Raw genomic sequence first — 23,330 nt, 5'->3', positions numbered from 1 at the left:
ACTAAAATTCACAATCAACCAATATTAAATGAAAGAATTTTTAAAAAAAAATAAAAAAAAAAGACCTAAAACAAATTACCCAAAGTTAACCTGCCAAACCTACGACTCGAATCATGAAATCAAGATAACCTTTATGAAAAATAAATCAAAATAAATTATGAAACATAATTTTCAATCAACCAAATGTTGAACGGTAAAATTAATAAAAAGAAAATCAACTAAAACAAAAACAAAAAAAACCCAAGTTAACTCAAATTAACCCTCCAACCCATGACCTAAATCATGAGATAAGATAACCTCATAAAAAAAACTAAAAAAATACTTGAGTTAACCTGCCAAACTCACAATTCATGTCATAAGACTGTGATAATCTCATATAAAAAAATCAAAATAAATTATGAAGCTCATTTCCCAATAAATTGATTATTAAATGATGAATTCAAAAGAAAAAAATTAATAAAATGACCTGAGTCCATCAAGGTTAACCAGCAGAACCTATGACTTGGATTATAAAACTAGAATAATTTCATAGAAAACAAATCAAAATCAAAATGAACCATGAAACCTAATTCATAATCTACCTAATATTGAAAGTTAAAACTGAAAAAAAAATTGAGTTAATCAGGTTAATATATCAACTCGCGACATGAGTTATAAGACTAAAATAATCATATAGAAAGCAAAATGCAACAAATCATGAAGCTTAATCTCTAGCACATTAAATATTGAATGATGATATTTGAAACATAAATTGAAAAAAAAAATAAAGGCAAAAAAAATACTATTGCAATGAATAGTGTTTGTGAGGACACCATCTCTTTTTTTGTTATTAATTAATTGTTCACTTAATAAAGTTGCATTAGTCTATCATAATTCATGTTTATCATTATTTTATAATTGAGCAGTAACATAGTAGTACGAGAATAGAAATTCTAATCAACTCAGTATTAAATTAAAAGACATAAATAGATAAAGGTAGATCTCCATTTGTTATGCCAGCTTAACATGTAATGTTTTTGTTTAGGAGATAAGTTAGGAGGGATGTTTGATCATATTAACCTCATCCTACACTTAATGTCAACCACAAAATTAGAACTTTTTTTTTTTATTATTATATTTTTTTTTATTTAAAGTTTCAGTTTAATTCTTAAACGCACATCAGTAAAAAAAAAAAAAAGTCACATAATTATATTTAAATTTTACAAAAAAAAATTGTATTTATAAAAGACATTTGCTTATGTAAAATAACATTAAAATGTAGCACTTTGTATGTTTAAAAGAAGCCCTTGACAATATGTATATAATTAAGATATTGCTATTGTATGATATATAGTTTTAACTAGTTTATGAGTGTGTTTGGCTTGGAGATATGGTGATTGTTTTTAAAAGGTACAATATTCTTTAAGCACAAATATATTTTCAAAAGCTCAAAAAAACATGCTTTTTACTTAAAAAAAAACATAAATTATCTCTCATCCAAACACAAAACTATATACCAAGTTATGATACAATTTGGGTTTTTTTTAATATAACAAAAAGTATATTAATTATAGATAATTATTTGATATTTTTATTAAATTTGACCCTCTAAATTAATCTCAAAACCTTTACATTCAATTTCTTATGTAAATAACCTGAGTTTAAATCAGATTGCTACATTATGATATATAGTTTTAACTAGTTTAAATCAAACCTTTATTAAGAGAAATATTTGTTTTACTATTATTAAATTTTTGTGTTTCCATCAATCAATCAGTGCAGGGCAAATTACAACTCCTCTCCGGCATGCTAATTTTTTTTGTGAAAGCTTCTTGAATGATGCCTATAATTTTAGTGATACCTTAGAAAATAATATACTCAACATTGATGTTTCATCAATTAAATTAAAACTTGTAATTATTGAACAAAATGATGAATGGTTAAAAGCATGATATATATTTATTTTGTTGTGAAGTTGTCACGTGACATGCTGTGTTATTGAATCTGAGAAACTTTTATAGTACTTAAAATGTAATATTGTGACTTATTATAGTTAGTTTATAGTTTTCTATTTTGAAGAAAAACATAGACATAAAGGCAGAAAATATAAAATTCATGGTCCACCAATAATGATAAAAAATATATACACCTAAATAATTTTTTTTCTCCCAATTATATCTCTTTATATATTTTTTTTAAATGGGTTATAAAGAATAACTACTAGGATATCACTATATGTTACTCTCTAAACACTATAAATTTACTCAATAAACACGATGTGAATTAAGAGTCAATCTAGTGACTCGATCACTTGGTTTTTAACTCAAGTTAGAGTTCAAAGAAATCAAATTGGAGTTGATTAAGTTTGACCCAATTGACTCGATGAGTCAATCGTAATCTAGTCAAATTCTGATTTAACTATTTTTTTTTCTTTAAAATGGTATTGTTTTTAATTTTTTAAAATAAAATATAATTTAAATTAATCTGGCTTAACTTATCCATTCCCTATAGCTTGATCCTTAGCCTATGTCACAAATTAAGATGACATTATACCCTGTTTAAAAAAAAAACATGACAATTCAATCGTGTTTTTGAAATTCTTGAATTTTTTTAGCTTTAAATTATTATTTTTTATATTTTTAGATAATTTTGATATGTTAATATTAAAAAAAAAAATTAAAATAAAAAAAATATTATTTTAATATATTTTCAAAAAAAAAACAATATTTTAAAAAATTATTTCTATTCCACTGTTAACTATTACGTAATAAGTTTGATGATGTTCACCTTCATTTGGTGCCAACCAATAGAAACAGACAGGAATGCCATTCCTACCAATCACATGGCATGACTTATTTGGTGAATTACTATTTAACTTTCTTTACAATTCTTGAGCATGTGAATTTCTAGATCTCCAAAACAAAAATAGGAACACCACATCAAGTTTTACAGATAGGGTTCATTGCACATAACAGCCGTTTCCAAAATTTTTTTTTACAGAAAATCCTGAATCTAGCAGCCACAATCCAAGACATAAATTCACCTCCAACTTACCCAAGTTGCTGGCAGAAAGACATCCACCAACATCGTCAACTCCTAAACCCTCCGAACCTTTTGTCTCTGAACAAAAAGACAAAAAGCAGACGAAAACTCCATAGAAATATAGAAGACGATCAGGCAATCAAGAAAAAGGAAAAAAAGAAAAAGAAATGGGAGATGAATTGAAGAGCTCTACAATTCCTCTACTTGAATCTTCATCAACAGGAACAGCTTCTAAAATTCAAACACTAGGGAATATAATTGTTTCCGTGGTCGGCACTGGTATTTTAGGCCTGCCTTTCGCTTTTCGAATTGCTGGCTGGCTGGCTGGCTCTCTCGGTGTCCTCGCCGCTGGAACTGCCACTTATTATTGCATGCTTCTCCTTGTCAGTCAGTTTTCTCTTCTCCTTTTCTTTTCTTAATCCTCTTCCATATAGTTCTTGTTGCCCAGATGCAGTTTTTATTCCAGCAAGATATATCTAATCCAGGGATAAAATTTATTATTTGTTTCTTTAGAGGAAGTAACAATATTTGTTTTTGGGGTTTATTATTCACTACAATTTTCAAAATTTCCTTTTTTAAAACTTTATTTCTTTTTTGGTTCCTTGCTTTTCTTGTTTTCATTTATCTTCAATTTTGGGATCTGCTGTACTTATTTTATCTGGCCCAAAAATTCATTAACAGCAAGTACTTCAGAAAATTCTTTAGGGAACTTGAAATGGTCACAATAATACGATCAACATGTCTGACTTGGGTTACTAACTCAACTTACTGATTTGATTATATATATATATATATATATATATATAAAATTCAAGCTCACGATCCTAAAGATGTAAGATCGAGTCTCGAAGTCAGTTGTTTTATTTGTGGTAAAAATGTTAGAAGAATTCCGTTTCCCTCAATGACGGATTTATACTATTCTTTTCTTGGCCCACTGCTGCAGGTTCAATGCAAAGAAAAGCTAGCATCACAAGAATTAACACCAGAAACAGAAACATATGGTGACTTGGGTTACAAATGTATGGGTAGCACAGGCCGTTACCTCACAGAATTTCTCATTTTCATAGCCCAATGTGGAGGAGCAGTGGCGTACCTAGTCTTTATTGGCCAAAATCTATCATCCGTATTCAAGGGCCATGGACTTTCTCTCTCATCCTTCATATTCTTGTTAGTCCCTATCGAGATCGCACTATCCTGGATCCATTCGTTATCTTCTTTAGCACCTTTTAGCATTTTTGCCGACATATGCAATTTGTTAGCGATGGCCGTCGTGGTGAAAGAGGATTTAGATAAGGTAATAAGCGGTGGATTCAGGTTTGGTGATAGAAAGGCAATCACATCTAGTATAGGAGGATTGCCATTTGCTGCAGGGATGGCAGTGTTCTGTTTTGAAGGGTTTGGGATGACATTGTCGTTGGAGGCTTCAATGAAAGAGAGGGGCGGTTTTGCTAGCTTGCTGGCCAAGGCATTCTCTGGGATTACTCTTTTGTATGTTCTGTTTGGTTTTTCTGGTTATATGGCTTATGGTGATGAAACTAAAGATATTATAACTCTCAATTTGCCCAACAATTGGTCCACAATTGCTGTTCAGGTAATGTGCTCCAGCTTTTTGCAATATCAACATGTCACTTATAATGTAGTAGCATCCTTCTTTTCATCTTTACATACCGCATTAGTACTTGCTCAAGGATTCCCTTTCCTTTCTTTGCTGGTATTAAATTTAGAAATGAATAGCTTCACTAGTTGTTTATTACAAGGAATCTTAATTTATCCCAACACAGCTTTTGGGATTAATAAAATAAAGGGTAGCTTTAGAACTTGGAACCAGTTCTTTATATCCATTGCCTTGGATGCATTAACAGATGCCTTGCTTGCCTGTCTACTCTGTCGTTGTCTAGTATTATTGTTATTCACTGTCATCCTCCATTTGGAACTGATTGTCTTTTTGCATATAATTTTTATCTAAAAGCATAAAAAACCAGATACGTGGGCACGTATTTTTATACTGCACCTAAGACTTTTGTAATTATCTTGCATGTATGCCTACCATAAGACTTGATAATTGCAAAGGTAACAGTGGAATTGGCATGGTAATCTTATCACTGCAATATTGCAAATCCTACTCTACTATATTATTGCTATATTATGCAACATGATGTGATTGCCATGCTAATCTTTGTGCTAATTGGCAACAGGTTGGATTGTGCTTGGGACTAGCATTCACGTTTCCCATCATGGCACACCCAATCCACGAGATTGTGGAGGGGAAGCTGAGAAACAGTGAATGGCTTCGAAAGGTCTGCTATAAAGATGGTGAGAATCCAACATTAGTTGGAAAGTTTGGAACATATCTGAGTCGTGCTATATTGATTGTTGTCTTGGCACTCTTGGCATCATTTGTGCCTGGTTTTGGTGAATTTGCATCGCTTGTGGGGAGTACTGTATGTGCACTAATCTCATTTGTTTTGCCAGCCGCATTTCACCTAAAATTATTTGGTTCATCGTTACGATTCTGGGAGAAAGCCTTGGATTATATCTTCTTGATAGGTGGACTTCTCTTTGCTGCTCATGGTACTTACAATTCCATCGTTGGTTTCTGAAGGAATTTTGGCTTGAATTATGTTTTTATTTTTTCCTTTTCAGTAGCCTAGATTGTCACATAGAGAAATGTAGTTTCATGTAAGAGACATTATTAGCAACAGGTAGAAGGGGATGTATCTCTAGAGATCATTTACTTGGGGACTGAAAATACAGCAACTTGCTTTGTATACTGCTGGTGGCCCTGCCTTTATCCAATCGAATGGAAAGTTCGTCTTCCATGAATTTAGATTGCCTCATTCACCCAATTGACTCTTGATGTCTGTACGGAAACAGATTGGCTCTCTTTTTGTTGCTTTAATGTGCTCCTGCATCTTTTAAAACATGCGGCTTCCACGCTGGTAATGGAAAACTTTGAAACTAATTAAAACTGCAAATTTCTGTCAAGGTTTTAAACACCGTAATGCACTGCCTCCATCACAAATACCAGAATTATGTTGGGTACACTATACAAGTACGGTACACCTAACTACATGCTTTAACAATCGCACCACAATACTGTTAGGTAGGCCTAATTTCACAGATTAGAAATTTAACTCCAGTCCGGTAAGCCTAAACCCTGTCATCTTTTGCTGCTTGCGACTTTGCATACCACTTAAAAAAGGTATCTTTTCTGCTTCCCAAGAAAAGGAACTCAGATAACTCTGATGTGAAATTCTGGAAGAGGCTTAAAGCCAGGTGCTGACATTGGAGAAGACTTGGGACCAGGCTGCCAGAGAATGAGCAAAGATGGCAACAGAGATTCTAATTTTTTGTTGAGAAAACATTGCGAATGACCTGTAACAAAATGCAATCAATGAAAAGATGGGAATATGTAATAATATATCAGAAATTTAAATATCTACTACTGTGGAATATTAGAGTACTAGACCTTCAAAATCTTTCCGGGGCCTGCTGTCTTCCCAGTTGTGTTTTCTCCTTTAGAATAAAGCATCTTTGATGATTTGTATTATTTGTTGGTATATATGTCATCCTTTTCAGGTGAGGGACATTTTAGATGCATCAAAACTAATGATATCCCCACTCAGTCCAGCATTAGCAGTGAGCATCCACTCCATTTGTTGAGAGAGGGCCAGCTTTTGGCAAAGATGACGAAGTGAGAGTGAAAATGAAACGGGGGCAAAAAGACATGGATTCTCATTGCTCCAAAACAACATATTAAAAGATGAACGAAGATCATGAAAAAGCTCCACGTCCTTTTCCAAAATAAAATCCTCGACAACTCCTTTTGTTTTCATTTGTAGCCACAATTTTGGTATTCTTAGTATCCAGTAAAGATATGTCACTCAGAATAAAGATATTCATGTGGGAAGAGCAGTACTTGCTGATAGAGATGGGAATCGCTTCTCTTATAATGACATCCTCACTGCTTAGCGTGGACACCCAATTCCCATGTGGCCTCTCTTCACATCCCTTTCTTCTTAATCCCAGTTAGAAGATTTGTAATCAAACTTTGTTTTCATAAGAAAGAAGAGATCAGATTTTGATAAATTAATTTTCAGGCGATGATTTCAAGGATGCATCTCATGATGATCACAGCAATTGATCAACTTGTAACCATGCTAAAGCAGCCATAAAGCTACTTTGAACCAGTCGCATAGAAAGGGCTCGACTTTCTCCTTACACATAACCCTTACCTAAGTACTTTAGCAAGTGTTCCAAGTGTTTGGACAAGTTGTCGGCCATTTTGATCTTTCGCGGGTGTTATAGATATTAAATTCGGTGCAGTTAAACAAGTTCGATCGGTGATTCATTGATTTAAAATTTATTATAGCAGTTCAATTTGATGATGATTAACTTGAATTTCATAAATTTAAAAAATTATTAAAATTTTATATAATTATTAATTTTAAAAACTCATAAAATTAACCTTACTAAAAAACAAATTTAACAGGAACGAAGCCAGCTTCGATGTAGGACCCTCCTTCCACTTAAGAAACATGGACCCAGTTTGAGGTTGTACTATGCTTACTGTGCCAACATTCTCTCCCCCACCCCTCCTCTGTCCTTCTCCTTGTGTATATATATTTGTGTGCACAAATAAATCCCAGGGGCCCACTCCCCACCCACTTCCCTCCCCTCAGGAAATGACAGTTTCAGGGCCTTTTTCCACGGACAGACTTTTTTTCTTCTGTTCCCAGGTCCTGAAGACTTCTTCGTCCTCTCCTCCCAATTATAGGACAACACCACATCATGTTAACATCCCTACAAGTAGCATTAATAAATCAAATAAAATAACAGTTTCCTGTTCCACCAATCATAACTTCTCTTGCTAGTTTATAACACAACTCTGTAACCAGCCACAGCAAACCACTAAAGCACACCAAAGAAACCCGCCGCCGCCTCCTCCACCACCACCACCACCACCAACAACAACAACAACCCTACAAAAGGAAAACAAGAAACCCTTTCTTGGTTCTAACAATGTCTCCACCGCTCACAAAACCAGCAACAACAAGCTTGATCTTTTTTCCATCAAAACCGCCGCCACCTCTCTGCACTTTCCTTCTCCTGACAGCCCTTTGCTTTATTGGTTTCTTTTACACTATCCACCACTCTCAAAATCCCAAGACTACCCTCCAGCAAACCGCCACCCTCTTCCTCTCTTACTCCTCTAACTCCACCATCTCCTCCTACCTTCACTCCCTCACTCTCCACCCTCATCTCGCTGGCACCAAACCTTCTCTTGACACCGTCAACTATGTCTTCTCCCATTTCAAGAACCTCAAGTTAGAAACACACAAGAAAGAATACCAAGTTTTGCTCTCTTACCCTATAAAATCTTCACTCTCCGCGCATTTTAGCAACGGGAGTGTTGTGGATTTTAATATGAATGAGTTTGTTGATCTTGCTGAATCTGGTAAAATTGTTTCCCCGTACCATGCGTATTCGCCGTCTGGTACGGTGTACGCTAAGGTTGTCTTTGTGAATTATGGCCGTGAAGTGGACTATAATGCGCTTGGGGCTTTAGGGGTGAACGTTAGTGGATGTGTTGTTTTGGTAAGGAAAGGTGAGGGTTTAAGTAGGGGTGGAGTGGTTAAAATAGCTGAATCTAAAGGTGCTTTGGCTGTTCTGTTGTACGCCGAGGAGGGTAGGGTAAGTGGGGGTGTGGAGAGAGGGACTGTGATGAGGGGTGTAGGAGACCCACTTAGTCCAGGGTGGGCTGGGGTTGAAGGAGGGGAGAGACTGAGGTTAGAGGACAGTGAAGTACTTGAGAGGTTTCCTAAAATTCCATCTCTGCCCTTGTCTTTTGGGAATGCTGACGTCATCTTGGGGTCGCTTGGTGGCCGTACCGTGCCTCCGGAGTGGAGGGATTCTGGTGGAAGGTCTAGGGTCTTACGGGTCGGCCCAGGGCCGGCTAAGGTCAACTTCACTTACCAGGTTGGTTGCTTTGTTTGTTTGTTTGTTTGATGAATGTTTCGAGTGTTTTATGCTCGAATGTTGTACTGATAGAATGCTATAGAAGACAAAAAAGAGAATTTTGAAAGGCCCACAAACGTTGGTCCAAAATTATGGTATCTATGAATATTTGTAGTGGCGAATTGTTGAGTTTGCTATTTAAAGTTGGTCAAACTGGTATTTGGATCGGTATATGAGGATTGAATAGTAGTAAATTTGGATGAGTGTTGAAGTTCTTGTTTACGCTTTCTATTTCCTGAGCTATGATTCTAGTTGAATTTGCAAAATCTGGAGCTGAATTAGAAGTTTTGGAAGAGCTAGAAATGCTTTTGTTTGGCCTAGAGCGGCCATGACAGCAAGGACTGGCTTCCCTGAAGCATGTGAACTTGATAACATGCTAGCGTGCAATGACATAGTAACATGATTATTGCAGGCAAAACTCAAGATGATTCACTTAAGCTTTTCAGTTTTGTGATTGAGTTTTCTTGGTTTGGAGAATATGCGCCTGCCACCTGCAAGCTTTTTTTTTTTTTTTTTTCTTGGTGGAGAAGTCTTGACATAATAAATTTGAGTAAATATGACCTGTATTGATGTGACTGTTATTTTTGTGTTTCCTAATCATCCAACTATGATTGGCATCTTACTTTGTGATCTTGCTTATTTCACACAACTAAGATGTTGGGAAAATATCAATATTTATCCACAAGATGATCGATGGAGGGTGACTGTCAAAAATGGTGAAGTCGAGCTGAGTTTTGACAACTTAATCTACTGTATGAGATTCAGCAGATTAAGATTTTCCTTTTTCTGCTATTTGATATGGAGAGTTGTGATTGGTTTTTTAAGTCCAATAACCCCTTTTTTTTCTGGCTGGGGCTTGCGATTTATCAAGGAATTCATTTCCCATATCCGCACTCTATGATTTGTGTTATGTTGGAAGAGGGATATGTCTGTTTTTCTACGTGCTTTGAAAGAGCTTGTTTTCCTGTAGCTCAATATTAATTCTGGATACTATGATTTGATTTGGACGGTTTTTTTTCCAACCTAGTAATTTTCAACGCATTGAATTGAATATCATCTGACATGCTTCTTTATGTATGAGAATTTCAGCTCTCTGCAATTTTGTAATGCTCTCTCTTTGCTATAAATGTTTTTGGCTGCTTATTATTAATGAGGAAACACGGAAAGAAACACAAAAGGCATAATACCTTTTAAAAGCTATTTATTTGACAAGCTCATTCCACTTTTCACACATTTTTTCTTGATTATTGATTTTTCTTCTGTTCTTTAGGGGGAGAAAAAGTTGGTGACAATCCACAATGTTTTTTCTGTCATAAGGGGGTCAGAAGAGCCTGATCGTTATGTGATCCTTGGTAATCACAGAGATGCATGGACATATGGAGCTGTTGATCCCAATAGTGGTACTGCTGCATTACTAGACATTGCTCGGCGATATGCTCGTTTGATGCAGAAGGGGTGGAACCCTCGAAGAACTATAATCCTTGGTAGTTGGGATGCAGAAGAGTTCGGGATGGTAGGTAATTCTCCATCTTTGTTTTCATTTATGTGCAATGCGTGTGAAGTGGATCAAGATGTTAACCTCAGGATTGTTGAATTATAGTTTCTCACATTTACTATTCTGTCTCTGATTCTACAATCTTCTTCTTGCATAGAACAGGATGGAAGGGTACTGGATCAAGTTTGATCCTCATCCATTGATTACTTTGTTGAAAACTGAAGAACCTGTTTGACATGACTCGTTATGCATTATTGATAAAGAATACACTTGACAAAAATATTTTGCTTCATTATTCTGCATTGCAGCTTCTATTGACGCAATGGCAATTCAATTGTCCATGGAAGTGATCACTTTGGAACGAGGGAGACAGATACTTCTATCATCTCCATATAAAATGGATGGACCTTTCAGCAATTTAATGTATTTGACTTTGTGGTCAATTGCTGATCCTCCCATCCAAGTCTTTACATGGATCTCTGTTCTGATTTCCCAAAGTCTGGCAACCGTAACAGTTCTATATAAACAGAATACCAAATTTGCTTGGAGAGGGGTGGGGGATTTCAGGACTGCTATTTATTACCGCATCTAAACATGAATGCAGTAAATTGATAGGTTCCTTGAGAAAAAGAATCTTTACCTGCTCTCTAAATGTTGTTGTCAAGCCTCATAGTTTTTCTTTTTATAGTTTTATCTGAATATGTATCTGTGATAATCTTTGGATTCTGAACCTAACAAGATTGTATATTGAAGTGCTTTTGTGTATTGCAATAATCCAAATTAATGTGTAACTATGATATTATAGGGTCTACCGAGTGGGTTGAACAAAACCTTGTCAATTTGGGTGCCAAAGCAGTGGCGTATCTTAATGTAGATTGTGCAGTTCAAGGCCCAGGATTTTTTGCCAGTGCAACTCCCCAGCTAGATAATCTTCTTATTGAGGTTACAAAAAAGGTAAATTAGAGGAACATTATGTTGTTACTTTTAAGGTAGTTTTGATTAATCTCTTTGGATGTTGCTTGGTTTCAAAACATGACATTTTAACCAGTTATTTCAACTAATACTAAAAATGATTTCAGGTCAAGGATCCTGTAGCAGAGGGTGCAACTGTTTATGAGAAATGGGCAGCCAGAAACCAAGTCAATGCAGTAAGACTGAACAGTATCTTTTATCAAATAGCATTATTTGAACTGCTCAAAGACGCTGCTTCTTCAATTATTAAATGCTAATATTTGAAATGCTTAAAGATGCATAAACGTCCACACACACATATGTGTCTGTGTTTGTGTTTGCACATACACGCCCTTCACTTAAACTGTTGTGTAGCAGCATACCATTTTGGTATCTACAAAAGAATAGGTCAGGGAAGGTTTTTTGCAGGATTATCTAAATCCAAGACCCCATGGAGGATTTTCTCCACCTAGCCCGACCTAATATGTTTTTTTGAAGATCAATTTTACAAAAATAAAATCTAAGCTTAAAACAAACTACTTGTATATTCATGAATCATAAAACCATAAAATAGTGTGTCAATTTTCCATGTACAAAATAATAAAAATCATTTATGAATCATAAGATATAAAATTCAAGCATTACATTAAAATGTAAAATTACAACAAAAAAAAAAAGTGTTGACACCCTAAGCTTGGGGAAGGGGCCTGGTGCATAACTGAAACTAGGTAAGGGGCAGGTTGGGTGATGGGGTGAGGGAATGCGCCCACCCCTGATCAAACCAGATCAGATTTTATCCCTCCATTTTGTGTGAGGTCAAACTGGATAAAAGTCCAATCCAATTGGATCCATGCATGACAGATCAAGTGAAATTACCATCCTTACATGTAGTCATGCTTCAACGAATGATATGTTTTGGCCTCCTGGAGATAAATTTTTTATCAGGCTCTTATTCGGGGACTATCATGTTTGGTTTGCAGATTCAAAGACTCGGTGGAGTGGATTCTGATTTTGCTCCATTTCTGCAACATGCAGGGGTTCCTTCTATTGATATCTATTATGGAAGAGGTATGTCTCTCCTACCTTTGCAGTGATTATTTACTGGCGGTAATGTACCATTTAGGTTTGTGGTCACGCATATGTGAGATATGAAGGTATTTATTTATCAGGCGCTCAAATGGAATCATTTCAGGAATTTGAATAGCTTTACCTGTGTTTTTTCCCCTCAGCCTTGCAAATATTATTGCAGCTAGAGGATCAGAAATAAGGATAATTTTTAGGATTTTTGTTTTTGAACATTGTATCATAGGACACACCATTTGTTTTCATCATCCCCACTTCCAAGTCATGCCTCTCTCCATGTTTTGGCATTATGACACACATTACTGTCTCTGTTCTTGAAGTTTAAGAGGAACCAAATTGGAACAATAAACGTTCCCTGGATTTCCAAACATGATTGTGGCTTGACAGTAAGAGACTATTTTATTTTGCCGCGGGGAATGTCTGAGATGTTCTTTTCATAATCTATACCTTGTTGGTATGAATGCCAGAAACATTATTGTAATTTGATGAATTTTATTTATCTTTGGAGAAGCACGTGAGAATTTTCATTCTCTTGAATCATGGGTACAAAGCCACAACAATTAGAAAACTACCTAGAGAACTCGCCAGGTAGATAAAATCCAAACTAAGAGACAGATAATGATAAATCACTGGATTTTCATCTCTTTGACCAACTTTGACTCTGGTAGCACAGCTACACACTGGGAATTCTGATTCCTGTGAACCTCATAGATGAATGGAGCAGGGCTTTGATATGCCATAAACCAAGGAACAAAGCTTTCTCAATCACAGTAAAACATGAACAAACAGCCCAGATGATGGGCAATAAGGACCGTATTGGTGGTCGCACAAATGGATAGATTTAGCATCATGAAAAACAACAAGGCAGGTCTAGAAAAAACCTTCTAGATCGGAAGAAAACACACTGAAAAGGATAAAAGAAAAGAGAATTGAAAAGGAAGAGAAAAGGGCATGCTACTGGCAAAAGTCAAGCAGTGGCAACCCAATTCTTATGGGCGGGAGGGAGGGAGCGCAGTAGTGAGAGGTTGGGTAGGATTACTAGAGCCGGGTGGTACTTTTCTAAGGTTGGCAGCTACAGTATGTGTTGAGTTAAGCATTTTATTATGTGACTTTGATGGTACAAGAACTTGAGAGTCTGGTGACATGGTTGAAGCCAAAGAAGAAACTGGCAGAAAACCTTGCTTTGCCTAAGTTAAACCCCAGTTGCAAGAAACATTATTAGTGCAATTGAACAGATAATAGCAGAAAATGATTTGAAGTACATAGCTTTCATTTCTTTGCTAACTCGCGAGAATTCTTTGCTAGGGATGCTAACTGAAAGCTGGAAATTTATACTTATTGTTCAGATTTCCCAGTCTATCACACTGCTTTTGACTCCTATGGGTGGATGAAAAAATATGCAGACCCGTTATTTCATCGTCATGTGGCTGGTTAGTGTCCTTTTCTGTCAACTTGTGTGCCTACTGTCAGATAAATTATAAGGGCATTCATAACTGCTTTCAATGGCCTTTCTGTTTTTTGTTGTTTCAGTTGCTGGAATTTGGGGACTTCTAGCCCTTCACCTGGCTGATGAGTCTATTCTCCCATTTGATTACATCTCTTATGCGGAGCAGTTACAGGTGTGCATCTGATTAAAATTTCTCCAACATGTATTTGTTAGTTAAACAAACGATGTTTTAGACTAGCTGTTCACAAATAAGTGACCAAAATGGTTGGAAACTTGCCAATAGAGATGAATGCATTTCTATGGGAAACCTAGGGTGCTTCCTTCAAATTCGTTATGTAACTATTCATATTGCAAGTAAGAATAATTTTTTAGAAAATAGGATCTAACAAGAGGAAAAGACAGGAAAATAACACGGAAGATGCATCATTCTAAACAATTAGCATGGTTGGAAATCATGTGTTATGTTTGACTGCAAAGCTGTTCCATGATGGCTGTACAGCTAACAAGAGGAAAAGACAGGAAAATAACGTGGGAAGATGCATCTTTCTAACAATTAGCATGATTGGGAATCATGTGTTATGTTTCACTGCAAAGCTGTCCTCCTTAAATATGATGGCTGTATAGTATGCATTTGTGAGATTCACCCACCCAACTCCACAACCTGTTGCTCTCGAGAAATGAAACTGGCTATTCAATTTTGAAGGTTGAAGAAATATGGTTACCGAAATCACATTGCACCATATTATTGAACATTTTCTCTGAATATATAGTGAATTTTGTCATTTTCAATCTCAGACTGACATTTTCCCTTTCCTTGGCAGGGGCATACAGGTGTCTTGGGCAAACTATTGGACAGGAACGTATCGCTTCATCCTTTAGTTACTTCAATTCAAGAACTTGCCTCTGCTGCAAAAGAGGTGGAGTATGAAGTAAAGGTGAGCTCTTGGAGTAATTATTGGACTTCCTACATCTTAGTGGAGATGATGAAAACCTACATTTTATGGTCATTTATTCTGCTCTCTCTCGAGTACTCAAGGGGCGTGTATTGGTTTTTAATGCAGCAATTGAGAGAACAAGAGAGGAGGGGGGATTTTATAGATTTGAAGTTGCGAGCATTGAATGATCGGCTGATGCTTGCTGAAAGAGGCTTCCTGGATGTAGAAGGGCTTCAAGGAAGGCAATGGTTTAAGCATCTTGTAAGTGTCCTCCTCGTCCCAGCTCAAGAGCATTAACTTGGATTTAAACACTATTGTGATGAACCTCAACAGCAATTTATGTGTAGAACTGACGTTTTAATCATCTCTGTAGATTTATGGGCCTCCGAGTAGCTATGAAAGCAAACTGGATTTCTTCCCTGGAATAGCAAATGCTCTCTCTCAATCCACTACCAAAAGCCAACAAAATAGGCAAGCAGCAGTTCAACATGAGATATGGAGAGTTGGCAGAGCCATTGGAAGGGCTGCTAGTGCTCTTAAAGGGAATCTCACCTGAATCTAGCAGAAAACATGCATCGACATGAGGCCGTCAACTTGTATATAAGAGTGGTCAACGTATCATATATTTTGAACTTTACTCAAGAGATGCACAAGGTTAACTCTTGTAAATGCGAATTTAAAATCCATGCTGTAAAATTTTGCCTCTTCCACAGCAAGCAAAGCAATTATCAAGAACATCGCCTCCCATGATTACTGATTTGCTGGAAAGATACAAAGATTAGATCTGAAATTGCAGACATCTGAATGTGTTCCACTGTTGCATTATCTTAAATCAGAATATATTGATGCCCTCGTGAATCTTCATAAAAAAAAAAGTTCGAAAAATATACAGATTGGAAAATGACAGGAAATCAGTTAAAAATGACATGGTGGCTGAATAAATTTGAGTGACACAACACGATATAACAGAGCTGCCTTACAGGCATCAACTTGCATGATAAAAACATGGCAGGTTTACTTCCTCTTTTCCAAGTAGCAGTTTCTCTTGCATCTTATAGTTCTATCTCCAACATGGCAATATAATATACTGTTCATTTTGATTTAGTGTAATAAATTAGTTAACTCGTCTGATCTTTGCTACGACTTAGATCGATTTTTTTTAATACCAAAAAAAGTTGTTCATGTATTTTCTAGCAATAAAATAATTTTGATTGTGAATTCAAAATTTAAAGCACAAGTTTAATAAAATTGATTGAGATTTTTATTCATCAATAAATATTAAAAACAAATGTTAACACCAACTAAAGACAAGTTAAGAATTTGAAAAACATAAATCAAGACACTTGATCTTGTTATAATTGCAGGCCTCAAAGTTATGTGTGTGTATATAATTTTAAATATCAGTGCAACCATTGTCGGCGCATTTTCTACTAGCAAGAAAAATTGTGATTGCTAATTCAAAATTTAAAGCATAGGTTTAATATTAAGGTTTCTATGTGCCAATAAGAGTTAAAAGAGATATTAGTGACAGCTAAAAACCAAGTCATGAACTCTTTAGTGACTTTATTAAACTCAGCTTGGCCTGATAAATTAATTTAGAGGCCCTTGATTCAAGTCCTTGTTTGGCTTTGGTTTCAAATCATGTGAGTGTTGATTTTAAAAAAACTTAATTGATTTTATGAGTTCAACCGCAACTCAAGCAAAACCCAATTTGATTAAAAAGAATACTAGATGTTGTCTTTTTATTTTTTTTAAAAAATTATTAATATGATAATGTTATGGGTCAACCTAGATCTTTACGTGTGGCTTCGTGATTCTGTCAACTTATCCAAAACCCGGTTTGCCTTTTTTTTAAAAAAATAAAAACAATTTTAATGTAATATTTTTTATATATAAAAAAAATTAGAATAATGATATTTTAGATAGATTCGGGTCAAATCAAGTTAATTCATAATTTAGGTCATAATTCTTACCGAGTTTAATAGCATTGTTTTTAAAAATATATTTTTTATTCAATCAAACGATTAATAATTTAAAAAATAAGAGGGATGATATTGATTAAAATTTATATATATATATATATATATAAAGCTAATCATTAATGGACTTAATAGGGTAAGCTTGCTGACAAGCACCTCAAATGCCTAGGGTTGAGTGCCTAGGTTTTTTTTTTTAATATGAAGATAAATGACATGTTGTCCATATTTTTTTTTTAATATAAAAAAGTTGACAATGCGTCTTCTTGAAATCAAGTTTTAAACCACCTTTATGGAGGTTAAAAAATCAGGCCCAAGTTTTTTTATTCCAAAAAACTTATTTTCAACTTGTTTTTACATGAAAATACATCGAAAATACCTTAAAAATGTTGATAAATCTTTTGCCAACCTCAGAACACCCTAAATCACTCTAAAAAAAATAAAAATCAACAAATTAAAAAAAAAACTAAACAAATCCCAATTTAATTTTTTTAGCATGTTTATAAGGAAACACCATCCTTATAGAACTTCTCTTGTAAACCTCTTAATAAAATCCATAAAATTAATAAGGTAAATACTATGGTAAGTGAGTAAAGTGAATATCTTAATTTAAAAAGTAACTTTAGATTGTGAGAATTTGAAATAAAATGTTTATGTATTAGTTTAAAAATAAAAATATGAAAAATAGAGGAAAAAACAAAGAAAGACATATAAAAATCAAATAAAAGAGATTCAAGAGGATATCAATGTTCTAGTATACAATATAATAAAATTTGATGTAGTCAGTTAAAACTCGGCTTTAAAAATACATCTGAATCTTGGAAATATAACTTGACAAACATAAAAGATACAATGTACACCTGTAACTCAAAAATTGATAAACTAGTGATAATATAGGGAATTTTCATAAATTTGGACTAAAAATATTTAGAAAAGAATTTTTGAATTTTCAAATAAATTAATGCATGGTTTTATGCGCAAATGATTTGAACTGGTGATATAAGCCCTACGCATAATTACATTGTTTTTTTTAACTCAGAAGAGAACATAATTTGAGGAAAACTTGTATTATAAGTAGGTATGTAATTTCCCAATGAATTAGTTAAAGATTTGGAAAATTTAAGTAGATAAAACAATATAAATTCTTGACTTTTTGGTGTAAAAATAACATGTTATCTAATTTTATGTTATCAAGCATAACTCTTAATTAAACCATTAGATCAGGTTGAAATGTTATGATGAACCTTCTAAAACATAATTCGATCTTGATTTAAAATTTCATGTCAATTGGATGATGGGAAGATCTTTTGACAATATAATATCAAGTAATAATATAGAAAACCTAAGAGTGTAGCTGGTTCATGAGGAAAAGGCCGAATGTTCTTAAAGAAAGTGTTAACACTAGAGTGGTAGTAAACCTTTTCATCAGCTCTTGAAAGATTTCTTCACACTCCTTTGACCATTCCCACCTCACCTTCTTCCAAGGTCAATCAAGTCAATGAAGTTTTTATAATTGAAAATCCCTTAATAAACCTTCTATGATATCCTACTAACTCAAGAAAACTATGAATTTCAGTTATGTTTAGAAGCCTTTCCCATTTCAACACTACTTCAACTTTCTTGGGATCTACAAATATTCTTTCTGTGGATATGACATGTCTTAAAAAACCACTTTCTTTAGCCAAAAATCATATTTTTCCAACTTGGCGTACAATCTATAATTCTTTAGGGTCTACATTACATGTCTTATATGTTATTTTTCCTACATTTTCTCATAGCTACTGAAAATTTTGTATGGTCTTTCCAAACTTTAATTAACCTAAAATTTTAACCCAAAATAGAAAAATATGTTAGGAAAACCACGTAAAATTTCAGCTTGATTGATGGTTATATTGAAAGTTATATTTGGTAGAGTAAAATTGATCAATTGATGATTTTACACCAAAAATCTAAATTTCCGTGTTCCATCCTTACATGACTTGTATTAATTATCTCATTAAATCCTCGAGGTCATTTTTTTATTTCAAAATATATTTAGTTTGCTTTTTTATCATTTATTTCATTGACAGATTCATTATTATTTCATGATAAGATTATCGATTTTTAACCAGAATTTACATCAATGCTTTTCCATCTAATGTTTTCTTAATAATTATTCCTTATTTTCTTTATGATTTCTCATAATTATTTCCTTGTTTTTAAAACACATTTATTTTAATTTTTTTTAATTCTTCAATCCATCAAAATTCATATTACTAGTCTCATCGACGTTATGAATTTTAAAATAAATTTCTTAGTTCTTACTTTCACTTTATAATAACCTTTAAATTTACTTACAAGGGGTCATCCTCTTTATTTATACATCACATGTATTTTTATTTCCATCAATTATTTATCTTTTTTCATCATGATTTTTCATTATTTATAGAAGTCTTGTTACCTTCCATTCTATGTTTACACGAGGTTAACAAACAAAATTCTTATTTAAATAATAAAATCCTTTTCCCTAAAACAAAAATAGTAAAACCAACCGAAAAATACCCAATCCAAACATTTTCAACCCGATAGACCCGGTTTATTGGGCTTTATTTTGAATGAAACAAAAGCGGGAAAGCAAATGCTAGTAAAGACGAAAATCGAAAGAGAGTGCGAGAGAGAAATGGAAGAAACGATATCTGAATTTAGCAAAAGCGTAGGCAGCTTCTGCAACCACCTCCAGTCTAGCTGCGACGCTCTCAAACAATCTATCGACCGCCGCCCCATCCCTCTCGGTAAACACCCCCCCTCCCACCTTCCCCTTCCGCCCCCCTTCTTTTTCCTTCAACAATTTAAACAGTAAATCTTCTTCTTCTTCTTCTTCTTTTTTCCAGATTCGGCTTCATCTACATATATCCAGTGCTTAAACAGAAGGGTAGCGAGCGCAAGCAGCGATCTTAACTTACTAGAATCGATGTCATTTGGTACCGTTTCTTTTGAGGAATTATTAGGTCATTGCAATGAAGTTTACAAGAGCAGTGAGAATCGTATTCTTGATATTCAAGATCGTCTCAGGAGCTTCGGTTATGTTCCTGCTGGTACTTTCATTTTTTACTCTGTTTATTATTTGTGTTTGAGTCTTTAGGAAATTACGAAAAATAAGTTCTTTTTCTTAACAAAAATTTGGGTTTTTTTTTTTTTTTATATAATAAAATTAGAACTGATAATGAATAGTCATGTAATTGGAAATGATGCAGAGAAATCAAGGATGGTAGAAATTAGTGTTTTTGGGTTTTGGATTTTGTTTCATGAGTTTTTATCAAGTTAAGAAATGTAAGTTAAAAAAGCCACATGTTGGATTGAGATATGCGCATTTGTAACTGTAAATGCTGTTTCTCTCTGAAATTTTATGCACTTCTATGACTTGTGTTGATTGCTTTTTTTCTTTTATTAATTGTTTTGCTTTTAGAAGTTGAGATTGATGATGAAGCGGATCTGAGTGTATCGATGGCGCTAAATTTAAACTTGAAGGATGAAATGGACCCTTCTGCAGCTTATAATGAACCGGTGTCTATGGCAAGTTCAATCATGAAGAGTTTGGAAGAGGATCCTTTGTATCCTTGTTTTATGCTATCGCTGTTTCATTACTTCTCTCCTTGTTTCTTTAACATGGACGATTGGAACTTTTTTTCCATGTTCCTGGCAAAGAGTGAACTGATAAGAAGGGTTTATTAGGATTTGATTGAAGAAATTCTGGGTCATTTTCATTATCGCATGAAAGTGGATGAGAATTTTGTTTGCCTTGATCTTTTTTTTAGAATGGACGAGACGTTGAGCTTAAAGAGTCTTGGGCTTTCAGATGTCTGTCTTGCCACTTTAGCAGCTGAAGGTAGTCTCTTGCCACTGCCCCATAGATGTGGTTGATGCTTTAGCACTGTTATAATTCAATTTCAGATTGAATGATTGCAAAATCATATACTGATTTTGCTCTATGTGTGATGGCTAGATGGATTTCTTGCTGTAAATACTTACGAGTACATTGTACAAGTCTACCTAATACATCGCTGCTTTGTGCTTTCTACTAATTTCACCTCTCATTCTCTGCAGCTAACAGTAAGATAAATGATCCCGATATATCTATGAGAGACACAAAGAAGTAAGTTGTGAACTTGTATTTTGTGCTTCGCAAGGAACTTTCAGTCTTTCCTTTGCACATTCTAAATTGTTCATGTTTTAGGTATTATGGTGACAAATTACACAACGTGAAGAGTCTGGACCAAAATACTGCAAATATGGGAGTAATTGAAGGTAGAAAGCTGTCACTGAGATTTAGCTATTAAAGGTTTTTCATGTCATTCCATGCAATTTTCCAATGAAACAATACCAAGCACCAATGAGTATGTGGTTACCCTTCGTTGTAAAATCCAGGTGAACTGGAACCAGCTGAAGCTCTTAGGGCTGCTGTGAAGGCTTCAAAGGATGATTATGAAAGTCTTCCTTCCTACATGAAAAGTCTAACATCATGGGAGGTATGGATGACTCGTTTCCGTCCTTGAGATTGAGCTGATGTTGTTTGATCTTTCCTTTCCAACTGAATATATTCAAGATAGCCTTTCTTTGAATCTTGACTGCAAAGGTTGCTTCATGACAACTGTACTGAATGCCGAGGAGCTAGTTTCCATGTAGCACTTCATTTTTCCCCATAGTTGAAACTTGAAATAATAACATCAGTAGGCTTTTTGAAATGCTTCTGCTTTTCTGTCCTTGGTAAGCTGGAGTTGGTACAAAATTTCTCCAGCTTACTTAACGTTGGGTTTTCCCATTTATGACGTTGTTGATATTTTGCTGTGCTTGAACTTGCAGGATCTGCTTACTGCCGTTGAGAAAATTAACTCCAGCCTGAAGAAGAAGGATAAAACGAAGGGAAATAATTATTTCAGCCAAAATGAAATCACATCAATGGATTTAGGTATGTATTGTCAAATCGCTGTTATATACATTTCATTACTGGTTTGCCACACACATTTTTATCTATTTCGATGTTAGAGATTGATCAACAAAGGTGGGACTCAAACTTGAGATCTCACCCATAGAAATATAGAGGGTAAGCATTTGAAGTTGTGGTTTTTCTAGCCGCAGTCCATTGACGACTCACGTTTTGCTTTGGTGCTATTTGCTTGTTTTAGGGCCTAAAGCAAGAACTTATTTGCTGCTGCTCACACGCATGAATCAGCTGGCTGTTGAAACTGTTGATGGTTTGATATCCTATAAAGTTCTTTAGACGAGATATGACCCCTTTCGCATGCAACTGGTTTAGTCGATTAAACCAACTGTGCTTCAATTTTTATGAAAATTTTCTGCAATTTGAGATTGTGATAAACCAAATAAATATTGTGGTGTTTATTTGAGATTGAAATAATTCTATAAATATCAAACCAAAATAAATTTTATTATCTAGTAAAAATCAACAAAAAAAAATTGAATAAATAAATAAGAAAAATCAATAAAAATCCAACTGTGATGGATCAAATTAAAGAAAACAAAAAGGCAAAAAAAAATCCCAGGCATGTAAGCTTTTAAAAAAATGCTCGACATAACTTAGTTATTTTTAAAATTAGTTAAAATTTTTATAGAAATCAAATAAAAAATAATGGAGTTTGAACTTCAATTAAATAAATGTTAAAAGTTAAAATTAAAATAACATGAAATAAAAAAAAAAAGTAAACTTGAACAAATTTTCTAACCTTGATTAATTTTTCAAATTTATAATTTGTAAAATTATAGATTTATATTAATTAAAAAACTTAATTCTCAACTAATTTAAGGTTAAAAGATAAAATTAATTTAAAAAAATTAACCAAACTAAAAATAGGATCAAAAAATCTAATACGAAAAATCTGAAGGAGGATAAAATTACAAAAAATAATTAATTTTAAAAACTAATTTGAATAATGTAAATAATAATTAAAAAATAAAAACTAAATCTAACTGATAAGAAAATTAGATGATGAAATTGCAAACAAATTTTAATTTTATAAATTATTTTAAATAAAATAAATAGTAAAAAAAATATAAACCGAATTCAAAGGAAGAAACAAATTAAAGGGGTATATTAAAATTTTGCAAGGTCAAAAATATAAATCTAGAAAAAAGAAAGAAAAAAAATCATCAGCACCCACACGCACTGTCCAGGGAAGGAAGAGAAGCTGCCAATACAATTTGAACACTTCCATAAACACTATCATTTAGAATTTTAGAGACCTAAATCCCCTTCACGCTCCCGCCCAAATGGAGCGGGAAGAGCCCATACACTGATGCGTGTTTTTTTTTAATACTAATTATATTTTTTAAATTACGACAATGCCCTAAAATCAACCTAATTATAACCAAGAAAAAAAATCACCGTGAAAAGACCCAGACACTGGGAT

At 34.1% G+C, this 23,330-nt stretch overlaps 3 protein-coding genes across 4 annotated transcripts; all 3 read left to right on the top strand.

The window, feature by feature from the left end:
• The first annotated feature begins 2,826 nt into the window (after window positions 1-2,826).
• Window positions 2,827-5,844, top strand: LOC118049883 (amino acid transporter ANT1). 2 transcript variants are annotated; one of them, XM_073405471.1, is made up of 4 exons: window positions 2,827-3,404; window positions 3,965-4,612; window positions 5,217-5,334; window positions 5,494-5,844. In XM_073405471.1, the coding sequence occupies exons 1-4, from the start codon at window positions 3,189-3,191 to the stop codon at window positions 5,619-5,621; spliced, it is 1,110 nt and encodes a 369-aa protein (XP_073261572.1). In that variant the 5' UTR covers window positions 2,827-3,188; the 3' UTR covers window positions 5,622-5,844. The 2 variants fall into 2 exon arrangements, with proteins under 2 accessions (XP_073261572.1, XP_034915933.1); XM_035060042.2 differs by having other exon boundaries at window positions 2,834-3,404; window positions 5,217-5,844.
• A 1,955-nt stretch (window positions 5,845-7,799) lies between these two features.
• Window positions 7,800-15,707, top strand: LOC118049890 (probable glutamate carboxypeptidase AMP1). The gene is made up of 10 exons (XM_035060053.2): window positions 7,800-9,000; window positions 10,310-10,556; window positions 11,340-11,488; window positions 11,614-11,682; window positions 12,466-12,553; window positions 13,915-13,998; window positions 14,099-14,187; window positions 14,837-14,950; window positions 15,077-15,211; window positions 15,324-15,707. Exons 1-10 carry the CDS (start codon window positions 8,044-8,046, stop codon window positions 15,504-15,506), a joined length of 2,115 nt encoding a protein of 704 aa, XP_034915944.1. The 5' UTR covers window positions 7,800-8,043; the 3' UTR covers window positions 15,507-15,707.
• Window positions 15,708-19,534: 3,827 nt separating this feature from the next.
• LOC118049911 (uncharacterized) lies at window positions 19,535-22,520 on the top strand. Its single transcript, XM_035060086.2, has 9 exons — window positions 19,535-19,697; window positions 19,797-20,000; window positions 20,372-20,516; window positions 20,721-20,791; window positions 21,010-21,058; window positions 21,140-21,210; window positions 21,331-21,431; window positions 21,766-21,871; window positions 22,089-22,520. Exons 1-9 carry the CDS (start codon window positions 19,544-19,546, stop codon window positions 22,181-22,183), a joined length of 996 nt encoding a protein of 331 aa, XP_034915977.2. The 5' UTR covers window positions 19,535-19,543; the 3' UTR covers window positions 22,184-22,520.
• Window positions 22,521-23,330: the final 810 nt, after the last annotated feature.

The sequence above is a fragment of the Populus alba genome, chromosome 16 (genome assembly GCF_005239225.2).
Source record: "Populus alba chromosome 16, ASM523922v2, whole genome shotgun sequence".
Lineage (NCBI taxonomy): Eukaryota > Viridiplantae > Streptophyta > Magnoliopsida > Malpighiales > Salicaceae > Populus > Populus alba.
Note: the sequence above shows the minus strand (reverse complement) of the source record. Positions and strands in the feature narration are given on the sequence as shown.

Bases quoted from the DNA above. Each gene is read 5' to 3' on its own strand.
- LOC118049883 (XM_035060042.2), top strand. From the start codon at position 3,189: ATGGGAGATGAATTGAAGAGCTCTACAATTCCTCTACTTGAATCTTCA. The intron at 3,405-3,964 runs GTCAGTCAGTTT...CCACTGCTGCAG, and splicing joins ATTATTGCATGCTTCTCCTT to GTTCAATGCAAAGAAAAGCT. The intron at 4,613-5,216 runs GTAATGTGCTCC...AATTGGCAACAG, and splicing joins GGTCCACAATTGCTGTTCAG to GTTGGATTGTGCTTGGGACT.
- LOC118049890 (XM_035060053.2), top strand. From the start codon at position 8,044: ATGTCTCCACCGCTCACAAAACCAGCAACAACAAGCTTGATCTTTTTT. The intron at 9,001-10,309 runs GTTGGTTGCTTT...TCTGTTCTTTAG, and splicing joins AGGTCAACTTCACTTACCAG to GGGGAGAAAAAGTTGGTGAC. The intron at 14,188-14,836 runs GTGTGCATCTGA...TTTCCTTGGCAG, and splicing joins CTTATGCGGAGCAGTTACAG to GGGCATACAGGTGTCTTGGG.
- LOC118049911 (XM_035060086.2), top strand. From the start codon at position 19,544: ATGCTAGTAAAGACGAAAATCGAAAGAGAGTGCGAGAGAGAAATGGAA. The intron at 20,001-20,371 runs GTACTTTCATTT...TTTTGCTTTTAG, and splicing joins CTTCGGTTATGTTCCTGCTG to AAGTTGAGATTGATGATGAA. The intron at 21,059-21,139 runs GTAAGTTGTGAA...TTCATGTTTTAG, and splicing joins TCTATGAGAGACACAAAGAA to GTATTATGGTGACAAATTAC.